General features: G+C 36.9%; 1 protein-coding gene across 31 annotated transcripts in view; it reads right to left on the reverse strand.

The window, feature by feature from the left end:
• TENM3 (teneurin transmembrane protein 3) overlaps window positions 1-14,505 on the reverse strand; it is a 1,330,479-nt gene that overhangs the window by 163,812 nt on the left and 1,152,162 nt on the right. For 24 of the 31 annotated variants that reach the window (XM_032108354.1, XM_032108353.1, XM_032108357.1 and 21 more), the window contains one exon: window positions 13,522-13,731. The exons of the other annotated variants lie outside the window; for them this stretch is intronic. In XM_032108354.1, coding sequence (XP_031964245.1) covers window positions 13,522-13,731 — 210 coding nt within the window. The remainder of the gene's footprint in view (window positions 1-13,521; window positions 13,732-14,505) is intronic. 31 annotated transcript variants of the gene reach the window in all.

A 14,505-nucleotide genomic window follows, 5' to 3' on the forward strand; every position in this document is an offset into this window, starting at 1 on the left:
AAAAAAAAAAAAAAAAATCACATCCATGCATACAGGTCACTTCAGGGAGTAAAAGGCTTGTGCCTGTTTGCATCTGTTGTATTGTAGATTTGACTATATGGCATTCCTCAGCACTTTTGACTGCTTAAGGAGCATTAAACAGATGAGTCATGAAGGATGAAGTTAAGGGCAGAGGAGTCCATGACAATCTCTACTTTCTCATCTACACTCATTTCTTTCCTGCTTTGCCTCAAGGTGGCTACCAGCAGTTTGGCTCAGAAAGAGCCTGAAAAGAACATCTCTCTGCCTTTTTTCCCCAAAATGATGTGTGGTGTTAGAAAAAATTGTCCCCTAATCAGCTGCATATGCTTCTGGTGGAATGGGGGATTCATGCCTGCTCCTCAGTTAAGACCTCTGAACAACATCAGAAATTGATACGGGGTGCAGATGAGCAGTCTCCCTTACTCAGTTTCCTACTGATATTCCACAGCAGCAATGGAAACCTTTATTCCTACCAGGGCAAACAGCAAATACATCAAGAAAAAGGGATCTAGTTTTCTAATGTGCTCAAATCAGAGGCTTTGCTGCATCACCACTTGGCTTCGCTCGTATCTCATGGTCACTATTAACAGACAGTTATGGCAAGGGGTAACCTCCTTCCCTTCTGAGAGTCAGCCAGTGTAATGGAAACAGCACACCATTTTAGGGCTGTCAACCCACAAAGCAACAGAGCTTTGCACTTGGAGGCAGAAATCATGGCAAAGGAGCTGTCTGGTACTTACGTTAGAGAGCATGTTTTTGAGTGGTGGAAATACTGCATCTGCTATCATTTTTTTCCTTTGCTACTCAACATCTCCAAAAGAATCAAAGAGCAGCACTGATGCAGCAGTGAAAGAGCACTGCATCTCGAGGTTCCTGTACTTCAATATCTCTTACGAGGTTTTCCCAAAGGCTGTCTGCAAATGCCACTGAATTGTTCAAGTCTTTGTAACCACAGGAATATGCTTTTCACATTTCTTTAAATACATTTTCAGTTCTGTTGTAATCATGGGAATGCAGTAACAAGAAACAGAAACATATGCAAATATTAATGACAACTTAATTCTGCCAGGATATACGACATTATTTACACTTGTGCAAGCTGAGAGTCACTAATCATCATCACTAAGATGAAAGGTTAGTGCATTGTTTATAGATTATTTAGTATTCACATTTGATTATTTCAGGATTAGTGTCACAGAAAAATTATATACTACTAACAATACACATAACCGCCCCAAACAATCATTCTCTTGATTTTCTTTCTGCCTTCAAATTTCTTGAACTTTTTGTAGAAGCAGAATCCTATCCATCACTCAAAAATACATAAATATGTGGTAGCTTAAGATTCCAGGTGCAAAATTTATAGTCACTGTCTGCTCCTAAGATATGACAGAACAGATTAAATCTGGGCCAGCACACCATACAAGAACATCAACATTGCTAAAGCATGCATGAAGGATATGGATGCTTCTCCAACTTCCCTAACACAAAACTGGTACTACAGGGTACTTGCTTTTAGAGATACGTAGTTTAAATGCCTAAGTGTATTTCATTCTTTACTAGTTTGAATTTTAACTGTCTCTCAAGCAATTTTATATATGCAAAGGGGAAAAAAACCTGGTCTGTTGTGGCCATGATCATAGAAAGTTATTATAATATAATGAAGCAAAGCTGCACCCAAAGCTCAAGACTGTTTCGAAAGAACTTGCAGAAAAATTTATTTAACAGAAATGTTGATCTGAGTATTACTAATGATGAAGCAACTAGATGATTGTGGGCAGGCTGTACTGTTTTACTTGGTTGTTATTCTGCTGGTCTTTCTCTAGAAAACCAGGAATTTTAAATATCTAGCTAACAGTATAAATCTCTAATAGGGGAAGGATGAATTTCCCTTTCAGGCTCAAAACAATGCAAGTGCACTGGCTGTACTTGGGATTCCTCCACCCTGCCTAGGAATGTCCCTCAGGGCCTCCAGTCCAGAAGGCTTGCAAAGCAGTTTATTCTGGAGGGCTTTCTGGAAGCTAGAAAGGAGTTTTAAAAATATCTAATCCATCCTCCATCTCTGCCTTCCTGTTTACTGGCTTAGGTATACAACAGCCAGAATTCACTACAATTAGGAGAGACAACAAAGACTTTTAAATAGGAGAGTAGACTAAAATAAGAAATAATTCAACTTGAGCGAGGAAGAGATCCATACATGATGCTGTGGTGCATTCTGATGCCAATTATTTTGAGTTATTCATACAAAACTATAAACAAACAGAAAAACATTCCATATTACACACCACCGATTAAAGGCCTTGAGGAAATAGATCAGGAAGGACATCTGAGAAAAATACTGCAGGGAATTTTGAAATTTTGAGAACCGTACATTACAAGGAGTAAGTAACACTTCATACTGTACTGCTTGAAAAATGCACAAAGAAGATTTGAAAAAGACCTATTATTTTTTAATTAGACAGGTAAATATGCTAAAAATCCTGCATACCTGAAGGCACATTAAGATCTAAAGCACTTGGAAATTGAAAATTATGAGGCATCAATTATTGTTTCTAATGGTGGATACTTTTTTTCTGAGCATTACTCTATATTCTGATGTCATCAAGATTAAAACGATGAAGTGCTTCTTTCCAATTTTTCAGTACCAATAAAAATAAACAGATCTTTGGACAAGTATCACACATTCATAACAAACAAATTCTTTACTAATATACGGCTGCTTTAAGAAACTGTATCTTTCAGCTTTTCCATTTCTTTAATCCCCATCTAGAGTGCCTGCTGGCAAATCAGCAGCATGTCAGAAAGGGGTGAGGAACATGAAGATATATAAGTGTGAATTTCATGAAGTCTGTCGCTCCCTCTATGTTATGTATTTTTGGCCAGTAAAACAATGTAAGTACTTAGCTTCAAAACCCCATGTTGTGCATCTCACACCAGTAGCAATTACAGGAAGAGTCCAGCTGTAAAAACCTGATGGAGACGCTGTGCAGATTCAAAGAACCAAAAGCGCAATTCATTAGAAGTGCTTCACTTACTTTCTGAAGCAATTTCGAAGCTGGTGTACACAGAGATAGGAGTGCAAGGTCACCTCTATCCTCGCCTTCTCACCACTCACCAGAGGACAAGCTACCAGAAAGTAACCCAGAGACTCAAGAAATGCCACAGACAGTATTTTAAAGCTTTCCTGAACACACTGTAGGATGCCACGGAGAAGGGAGCATTCAACAAAAACCCCTTGTGGTCTTTGCTTTTCAGAATGAGCAGAAAAACAAGCCCCCTTACACCAGCTACAAGCAACAAAATCAAGGGAAAGCTTTGCTCTGCTTTGAACCTTTCTGAATGAACCAAAAGACTCAGCCAGCAGCAGCTGACAGCCAAGTCAGCCTCCTGTATATTCAGATATACATGCTTTATTACAAATAAATTCCATTGTATTTTGTTTGAATAGCTACTGCAGTGTTAAATTGAAGCTTCAAGAAATGCATACAAAGTAATATTTAAGAGACTATTTCATGTGGAGTCTCCAGGTTATGGCAACAATGGGATAAGCTTACTGCTGATCACTGCAAAACAGAGTACCTTTCAACACAAAGATGAGGTGGACTGATGGCAAAATTTACAGTAACTGAATTCCTTTTAATTTGCAAGTATCCTGCAATTACAGTATTTTCAAATTGAGGACTTTGTTTTGTTTGGGTTTTTTTTTAATGACAACAAAGTATCCCGTTACATAAACAGAACTGTTCTTTGACACTGCATCTTGCTGCTAACTGTTATGGGATTTATCTTCAAGAGAAGAATACCAATAAAGAGGCAAATTAATTCTGTTTTCTGTAACTGTAGCAGGCATACTAGTGTAAACACACAGAATTCCCATGGAGAGAGTATTTTTAGTCTTTTGTAATAAATGATCAGCAACTTAGCAGACAGAAACATCTTTACTTTTTTCTTCCCCCCCCCCGGCTCAGAGACCATATCTCGTACGTATGAATTCTAACAATTAAAATAATTCTACCAATTACTTTGCTGCATTCCAGTATGCATAGTCAAGTATGTAATGCAATAAACTATGCCTGAATGGTCTGTTTACCCCACAGCAAGTTACAAGGAAAACTCTTTCGCCTTAAAGGACTTGTCTCTTTGGAGTGTGCAGGCTGGCAAAAAGCCAAGGGAAGCTGGTGCTTAAGCAACCAAGACTGAGCAGTGCCTGTGTGCATTGCAATCTCAGCCAACCGCAGTAAATGTTATTGGAGTTTTTGTGCTGTAAAATTGCTGCTTTCATGCCCACTGCATCTGACAATAGGAATCCTTGGCCTTGCATGAGAAAGGAAGGCTGATGTGCCTTCTAGTCAGATCTCTGCATCCTTAAAAAGCAGGGTTACTACTCCTGTGTACTCCAAATGGGTTAGTGACAAATACATTCATGTCAATGCTTCGTCAGACACACAAAGATACTAAATGGAGAATTCTTTTGTGTATGAGAGAGAAGAGCAGAAAAAACATGGTTTAAGCACAGTCCTTAAGCTATCAAAACTATTGATAATATTTAAAAAGATAAAGGATGTTAAAGGTGACAAATGTTTAGCCTTTTGTACGCAACTTTGAAATAAGCTGTTCTCACAGTCATCCAATGCACATTATTCTTTTTTGCTTAGTGACTCAAGCACAAAATCCTTAGCGTTTCTCCTATGAAAGACTGCAACAAGCATCTGCCAGCAGAATTTGCAAGAGTCCTGTTTACTTTCAGCAAGCAACATGTTCAAAGCACTGAAACATGATCCTCCAACGTACAGCCACTCACAACAGAGTGCAAATGGAAACCAAAAGGCAATGAGAAGAAAAATTAAAATTTTTTTATTTTTGTCAAATGATCTATTTTTTTTCACTACAGGAACTTTTCAACACTATAGAATAAAACATATGTTGCAGTTGCATTACAATGACCTGATTTCTGTATTAACCCCCCACTGGCAACTTCCATTTAATCCAATAGCAATTCCTCAGAAGCACAGTATCTGTAGAAATCATTGGAACTATAGAATAAACTAGGTATTAAAAAATTAAAAACATTTTAAATATCAAGATTTTATTAAAACCTCACAACCTCCAACTCATTTTATGTTTCTGGAAGAACTTTTGTATTCACAAATCCATCAAGGCTCAGCGAGAATTAGAGCTGATAAGAAAGGCTTGTAAAACTGTAAATTCAGACTGTTGCTACCAAGTGATGAGCACATAGGAACATGTGTAGGATCTTGAGCCCTCCCTTTCTAATAAAAGGCTTTTAAAAAAAGATTTTGCATTGCAGTACAGAGTTAAAAATATTAGACCTTTCCCCAAAATAAAAGAATGAAAAATCAAAATAAAAGAGCTTGATGTGATGATGTGACACACTTGCATCTGCTCCTGATCTCATACAAGTTATTTGCTTAGTGCTCGCATAACATTTGCTCCTCTGGAAGTCAGCATAAGCAGTACCTGGGCAAAGTCCTCAGCTTTGTAATTTATGATGAAAATAAACTCTCTATGTGACTGTTTCCTTCTCCTCTTACCTTCTGTATTACAGATTAATTTCTACCATAAATTTCCTACAGCCTACTCTCTACACAAGAGCAGTACATCCTCGTTCCTGACTGCTACTTCAGTATTCTTCCATTAAACTGTGACAATTTAAATTCAAGCTCCTTATCTTGCAATTAGGAATGTCTGTTCTGTAATCAAGCAGTCAAAGGAAACTATGTGTGTGCAAGCAATGGCAAGAGGGAGGGATGCATTTTTTGACTCTTAGGTTCATCTATCATGCCAAGTACACATTAGTTCACTTCAAGTGAGCTGACATTTGGGTACAGCATTCTTCCTTCAATAAAATGATATTCTACTTTTATGTTTCACTGTATTTCAGAATGAATTTATCTTCACAGATTTTCTTAAACGGCATGATTTTTTTGAATATGATTTTTGATGGGGAAGGAGGAGTGGAGAAAATGTCTCTACATCAGATCATATCCACACTATGATACACAGTTGGCAGGTTGTCCCATCTGGCATGCATTCGAGTATAAGATGGATAATTTGTCACTCTGAATCCTTTGATTTGTGAAAAGGCCAAAATCATCTCTGGAAAGATATTTTGCAGCTAATGATACAGGAGGTGTGGGGGAGACTGTTCTTTGAAGGCTACAAAGGCCACAGTCTGAGGAGAAATAATTGGGTCTTGGCTCTTCTATTAAGTAACAGAGATTGAAAACTACAAAAATCCCTTAGGAGCAAAACATGACTTACAACAATCAGATATGAGAGGTAATTGCCCACCACTTAGCAAAATTTGATTTTGGAGGGGTGAGGGTGAGATTGGGGAACTATAATTTGCTCTTGGCAAACAGACTGAATGCTTAATTAAACTGAACAAATGTACATTTTTGTACATTAAGAGAACAATGTTGACAGAAGTTTGGCTTAAAAACCAATGAAAGAGGGTAAAAAGACGGATTCATGAAATTGAAATCAAATATCAAAAAGAGATAAAAAATAAACTGGCTAGCATTCAAGACACAATTTTCAAGTTTTTAAAGCAACTACATTTGCCCCAAGGAAGTGGAACAGATAAATCTGTTGATCTGTAGTACCTGAAAGATATTTGCCTTCCTGCAATGTCTGACTTTGGACCATAAGAGATTTACGTGCTTCTGTAGCTACTGAGGAAGGCTGCAAGCACTGCTACACACTGGCTGAAACAGAACTGTCTCTGGCCTGAGAAAAAAAGTCAGCATGTATTTTTATAACACGAACTTATTCTGTATTTACAGAAAGCTTGTCAAATACCTCTATTCAGCATCATGGGCTTTGTGAATTTGTGGGTATCCAACATTTTTGCTTACAAAATATTTACATGAGTATGTACATGCCCAGAAGACATTGGCAGTTTTCACTGAGAGCTGGGAATCTTATTTTGTAATTTTGCAGGATATAAAATGGTCCAGCACGTGGGAAGGGAAAGCAGCTGTTTTGCAAATGATGTATTGTGGAAGGTCTGGACAACTTCAGCGTGAAGTCTGGGCTACAGGACAAGTCATTTTCTGTTACATTTAAACAGGCAATGCATTTCAACATGCAGGCTGCCAGCATAACACACTTAGCCATAGCTTAGTACAAAAATCTCTGTCATAAACTACATACTCACGTATCTCTGATTCAAAATGCACACAAGTATTACTAGAAAAGCTCCAGGAGGTTATCTCAGTCCGCCTTCTCCTAACTGAATGTAGGTTTGTTCTCACCAGTAAGACTTATATTTCTATTTATTTTAATTTCATGTTACAAAGTGACAGAGCTTCTGTCACTTTCTTGGGACAGACTTAAGATATCTTAATGTAGTTCACTGTTGAACAGTTTTTCCTGATAATGTGCCTAATCTTCCCTTTCCTTATTTTCATCCTATTACTTTTAATTGTATCTCTACACTGCATGCAACATGTTCCATTCTATCTTTGGTTATTAGCTTCCCTTTGCCAGCAATTAATTATTGCTTAACCCACATATTGAGTCAAAGTTTCATCTCTTACCTATTCCCATATAGTAATACCTCTAACCTCATAATTGTTTTCATACAAATATATCTGAACAGTAAAATAAAGAGCAGTAAGATAATTTGACAGGAACTTTAAAAAAGCAAGATGCCTGAATTCCAAATTTATATTCCATTGATGGTATGTCTAGGAATTCCTCTTTGCTGAGATATTTGCATAACCAGCTCAAACTGCAACTCGTGAGTCAGACCATGTTGTAGATCTATGCCTAATTAAAACTCTCTATCACCATTTCTCCTTAGATTTTTCCTGAATACTCCACATCTCAGACCAGCTTATATTTTTCAGTTCTAATTTCATTTTATTAGTTTTTGGCTGTACAATTAATGGTCTTTCCTTGCCCTCTTCTATTAACATTTTGTCTCTATTTGGCACTCAGAACACTTGCTATTTAGTATCATTGGTAAATTTTTAGTGCCATTTTTACTCCTTCATCCATATAACTAATGAGGATGTTAAATAAAACCAAGATTATAGCATATCCCCACGATGCTCTTCAATACAACTCCTCCTAGTTTGTACTATTAGTCCTAATTTATTATCACAGACTATTTCAAAACAAACAGGTCTGAGTTAATTTTTCAAGTAACATGTCTGAGGGCCAGTGCCAGACCTCATGACAAATTGTGTGTACTGATACAACAATGACAAAACTTAATTTATCATGAATTATGAGATTTGAGATAAAAATCGCATTAAACAATGTGTAAGACAACAATGAAAATAAGGCATGTGGATACCCTCAGAGATTCCAGATGACTGCCAGTTCTGAGAATGATGAAAAGAAAAAGTAAATTTCACTGAAAACAGCCCAAACAGCTTTTAAGCATTAAATCGCATGACCTCATGTTTGTTTCCTTGTGTCCTAGAACACTCCCATGCCCCCTTCCTCTCCTTTTGTTCCCCAATAATCCAAACTACTAAAATGCAGTTCGTTAGAGCACGGTGCTAATAACGCCAACGTTGTGGGTTCAATCCCTGTGTGGGCCATTCACTCAAGAGTTGGGCTCGATGATCCTTGTGGGTCCCTTCCAACTAAAGATATCCTACGAAATCAAAAGAACTCCTCCTGTGAAATTACATGGAGGGTGACAGCCTGGCTGCCAAGTTCTAGTTCACCAGCACACGCAGTTTCCTTTGTGGAATAACTGTGGCAAGGCAGAGATGGAATAAGGACTGGGAAGGGTTTAGTAGGCACTAAAGCAGGACTACCAGAAAGCCACACAAGGTACTTCCACATCGGCTAAGACTTAATTTGCCATGGGCCTTTTCAATATTCATAGATTATTTCCAACCTTCTCACAAGCCAGTTGGGTATGAAGGGGGAAATCTCAGTTTCCTCTTCCCACCCTCACAGGAGCTGCAAGGGAAGAAAAGATGCCTTAAAAGTCACTTGCATCTTCCACTAACTTATAACACAAATCCCTGTGTGTACTTCCAATCACATTTCCATTTCATTTTGCTTTTGGTGAAAAGAAAAAGGCGGAAGTAAGGCAGATTATTTAGTTATGCTGGTTATACATGAATTGTGGTATCTGTGCAGAAAAATAAAACATGAGAGATGGAGGGAAAATCTGAAGAGTAAAAAACCCCTAACAAACACCTAATAAAATTCACACCTATGCTCTGTACATGTGTTATATACAGTCTTTACTGGTGCCAGGCTTGAGCACTGGGTACTTATTCTCTCAGGTACTTGTACAAAAGCAGAAGGTTCTGACCTCAGCTTGACATTGTGGGATAATAAAAACAATACTTTCTGTATGGCAGATACATTTGTATAAGCTCTCCCATCAAATTCTAATGAGTCATCATGAACTAAAGTCTTTAATTTATAGGAGAATTATGCCAGAGAACATTTGGTGTCTGTAGAGTGACGTCCTACAACGAGACCTCCTAATGCAGAGAGTTCGAATATGTTTTCATTCAACCAGCTTTATTACATTATTTTTTCTCTTTCACAAGTTTAAATTCAGAGTTGTGCTCTAGATTTCCAAATTTGTAGGAAGGCTTAGCCATTTTGAACTGAAAAGCCCATCAATCTGCAATTCCCACGTGGCTGGAGCAAAATCTTGTTTATTGTGCATTACCTGGCAGATCCTTGATCAAGGACAACTGAAAACCAGTTTATATTATATTGAATTTTTTCAGATCTTCCCATTAGATAAACTATCATCACAAACTGTTATTAAGAAACACGAGAACCTTGATGTTCAAATGCACTATATGAATGCTGCTGTGAAATACATTCTTCTCTATTTTTCATTTTATGGTTGTCCCAGAATATTTCCAATTTAGGTGTCAAAAATCCTCAAACCTGAGTTTCTAACTCAGACACTTCAATTTCATTATCAGTAGTAAGCATTAAATATTAACTATATCTTGTCTTCATACTCTCTGCTTAAACTAAAAATTTAGCACTGTATTTCTCATTATATTAAATTCTGTGTTAAAAGAAAATCTGCTACTAATTTCGATAAATTCCCCTCTAAATTCTGATTAATCTATAACTTTTCATGGAAGAGGATTAAGAAACTTATTAAGATGCTTAAATACAGATATTATATTACTTCTATTGTTTATAAGCAGACTTAATGACATAAGGAAACCCTCCACCTCAATCACATTCAAGAATCCTTTCCTCTCAGCTCCTACTTCACACTACTCTCCCTCTCACTTAAGCAAGTGTTTAATTCCTGCATATGTATTCAGATGTCCCCATTTCTTAGAAACCATTTTGCTGCTCTTTCTAAAAACAAAAACCATAGCAAATAAATTGTTTTAATATCAGTAGGTAAATAGGCTGACTGCTGGAACAGTCCATATACTGAGCTGTACCCTGAAGAAGAAGTAGAATTAATCAGAGATGCTATGTAAAAGAAGAGTTATGACTGATGGTCCTAAAATTTATCTCCTCCTGAATTTCATGACTTAGTAACACACTGCTCTTAAGATAAATTAAATGATTCCTATTGAACTGTTCACACTAGTCCTCACTTGAGCTGAATTTTTAAAGCTACTAGTAATACCTCCATGAAGACCTTAGCTTCTCATGTGGTAAGCATTTGATAACTCATTTCACTAGTTCTCTTTTCTCTTTTAGGCAATTCCAGAAAAGGAAGCTAACTCCCATTGGTTAACAAAACAAGCTAATCAAACCCAACATCTTAGATAAATATAATTCTACACACATATTTAGATCCTTTAAATTTTGAGTGAGCTAATCAAATAAACTACATTGATCAAATGAACTCATTCTAAAGGAAAACAATCTGATGTTTGAATAGACTAAGGAGATGTTAATTCAACTTGCTAGTCAAATAAAGTCAATATAACTGAAAGCAGTTCAATAATATAATTGTTTTCAGTCAGCACCTTTTTTATCTCTAAATGCTTCAACAGTGATCCCTCACCCTCTGCCAACATAAACACTGGACAAAGGCATCTGGAATATGGCACTGGACTTACTTTGAACCCATTAAGATTAGATAGCATTGAAAGTTTATGTGAAGATGCAAGAGAAAAAAAAATAACTGGTGAAAAAAACCCCTTCTCTCTGTGAAAGAGCTACACATGCTGCATTACTACCATTTTAGCTAAAGAAAATGCAATAATCAAATAATAGCATACTAAAGGCCCCAATTAAATGATATTTACTTGATAGGGTAGATTTGGAGAGATTCACATACTAGAATGCAATGCTACACAGCAGTGTATATCATCAAGTAGAAGAAAGTTGTAGCTAACTTACGAAATTCTGCTTTCCTCTGTTTTACAAAGAACATACTTTTTCCCCATCAACAAGCCATCAGCATATCATATGAGAAGCCAGCCATAAGCAAATCAGACAGATAATCCAAGCAATAGTCACGTATGTGCTGAGTAAAAGAAATCTTTCCTCCAGTAACACAAACGCTGATCCTGCAGCCGATTGTGGAAATGGAAGTCCACTACCCGAACACCTCTGATCTTCTCCTTATCCAGCAGAAAACCAACAAGCCTGCCTTAAATTATGGTGATCACTATATATACAGTATACATGGTTAGCAAATTGAAGCATTTCTAAAAACAAGTCTAGTCATGTGGAGAGAAAGATCATTCGACAGCAGGAACGGCAAACACTTCTACTACATATATACACTGAAGGGTGAATATCAGACATCTACAGATAAAGGAGACAGGGGAGAACAGTGGGCAGAGAGAAGGAAAAGGAAAATGAAGACATACTTGCAGAATATGCTGGGTTTTCCTCCTGCTTAGCAAAAGTCTTACAAAGAACAACCATCTCAACATATACCATGGTGCTAAGTCCTGTCCTACTTGCAATCAAAGCACCTCTTATGTTGTTCTGCTAAAAGACCAAGACTTGACATGGGTTCAGAGAAATTAATTTAGCTAGTCTGAGATGAAACAGATTAATGAACATTCCTGAAGGTTGGTAAACTCACTGCAAAGCAACTGTTCAAAATTTCAGTTGCAGCAAAAATACTAAAACCTAGAGGAATGATGAAGACCTCCTCGCTTCCTAAGAGGCTAAGAGATGCAAGCAGATCATCCCAACTATTCAAAATTTTTATCAGCTTTTTCTTGCTTTTGCATTTTTCATTTATAGATGAAGGGTTAGAGGATATAGTAATCTAAATATATCGACTTATTGAACTAGATCAGGCTACCTTTTGGATAATGCATATATTTTCTAACAGATTTCATATTCCTATACATAAAAGAAAGGTAACATGCCCTGATTATGACAATGCATGACCACTTTTTTGAGTTCCTTACAGATTAAATATTGAGCAAGTTGAACATGCAGTAATAAAGTTATCGTTATTAATTTTAAAGATCTTAATCCAAATGTGTCAAATTCACATACACGACTGCTCTTAGCAGACTGGCCTTTTAGACAAAAAACCAAAATTCCACTCAAAGTTAGGAAGAGAAGCTCAAAGTTAGTGTTTTGCTTGGCAAAATAATTCTGTCCAACCAGCTGATGTGCAATCTGAAGAAAAATACTTCTCCAAACTCCCTCTAGTGGTTCATCTGTAGGTGAAATTTTAACAATCAAAAGACAGAAATGGTTCTCAGAATGTGAAGTGGCTTGTTTCAAGATTTGCTGATCTACCTGAGCAAGGCTGTGAATTAAAAAAATTATTCTTCCAGTCTGCCTACACCAAGGACATCTGTTCAGTCATCTCATGCAACAAAAATGTAAACCCATGGCTAATATATTTTCTCATCTCAAAAAAAAAACCAAAAAGAAAAAAGGAAAAAAAAGGGATTTCTTTGGGCATGAGGTTTAAGCAGACACTGGTGTTTCAAGTATGTCACTCCTTTTGCTTACGGATACTGGTTGGAAGGAAGAGAAACATGGAAACGTACATCTCAGAAGCCAACCACTGCCTCCTGTCATCACACAGCTCTCCTCCTTTAGAGCTTTTTCCTCAGTCTCAAGTGCCCTATCCAGGAACAAAAATCCTGCTCTCCTTCCCTCAGGAAATGAAAGGAACGGCTGGAACCTGCTGAACTTGATGAGGTTGTAAAAGACAACTTTTACATTATTCTGAAGCTAAATATCATGACAGTTTAACCAACTTCAGCCTACCCTTTAAAAAGTACAACTAAAGGTTAGTCACTTGCTAAAAATTACATTTCATAATAAACCATTAATAGCTATTGCTTCACATAAGCATTGCCTGTTAAATTACTTCAATGAGCTTTTATATATTAGAAGTTATTTTCTACTCTTGCTTATCTTACAGTAAAAAAAAAACCCCAAACCAATTTACAGCATTTAAGGGAAAACCAGTTTAAAATACAGAGTCATTTTGATATATTTAAGTTTTATTAGACAATTTCTTAAGAGGATGGAAAATAAAAGGGTATTTAAACTATGGACAAAGTGTCCTCTTCTTACCATGACCTGGGACAGATACTGGATTAGCACCGGTTTGTACTAGAAATGAGCCGGCAGTATAGTCCTCATCTGTATCAGAGTCCTGAACTGGCTGGCTGGCATTATTACTTAATAACCACCTCTGGTTGTCATGGAGATTGGGTGATGGAGGAGGGGAGTGTAAATGTTCAGTAACTGATGGACTAGATGAGGAGGATGGCATGGGAGGACCTATAAAAAAAATAAAAAGAATTTAAAATATGGGTCAAGATATCATATGAAAAACAAATAATTTATTTCTTGTACCACCAAAAGGCAAATAATCTACTTCAAACAAGAAAAGAAGATGGACAAAGAAAATATGACAATTGCCTGAAATAAACTGATTTAAATGCTTTAGAATCCATAACACAATGCCATGACTTGATATATCAATGAACAGTGCTTCTTTCAAGATTGCTTCTTTCAGTGGGACACTCCTGTCTAAAATCTACTAATGAAAGAAAATAATACAGATATGCAGGCACAGAGACAAACAGGACCAGTTTTCCAAGCTCACACATACAGGGAAACTCACCGCTGTAAATTTCTACCACAGGAGTTACTCTGACAGAACTTTTAGTTTTCAGCAGTGTTTCTCAGACACATATGCTATTTAAAACCTATCAAAATGTTTCACCTGTCAAACTTGTGTCCATCTGCACAAGTTGTTTTAAAACATGCATACACAGTGACTACATCCCATTTCTGCATCTTGAAAGCATCTTAAAGTCATCATGGAGGAAGACAGATTTAAATAAAGCCTTACAACAGACCATAACAATGCATTTATTCTTTCAATGGAACAATAATTAGGCCAGAATGCAGCAGAGAGAGTTACCTAATCCACCCTGTGAATATATGGGTTCTTCATAGTCTTTAGTGAGCACAGATCTTACTCAGAGTAAGACTGTTGGATTACTTTTGAATAGTGTTATGTAGCCTGTAGGTGGGGAATGTACCAGA

This window comes from Corvus moneduloides, chromosome 5 (assembly GCF_009650955.1).
Source record: "Corvus moneduloides isolate bCorMon1 chromosome 5, bCorMon1.pri, whole genome shotgun sequence".
Taxonomy (NCBI): Eukaryota; Metazoa; Chordata; class Aves; order Passeriformes; family Corvidae; genus Corvus; species Corvus moneduloides.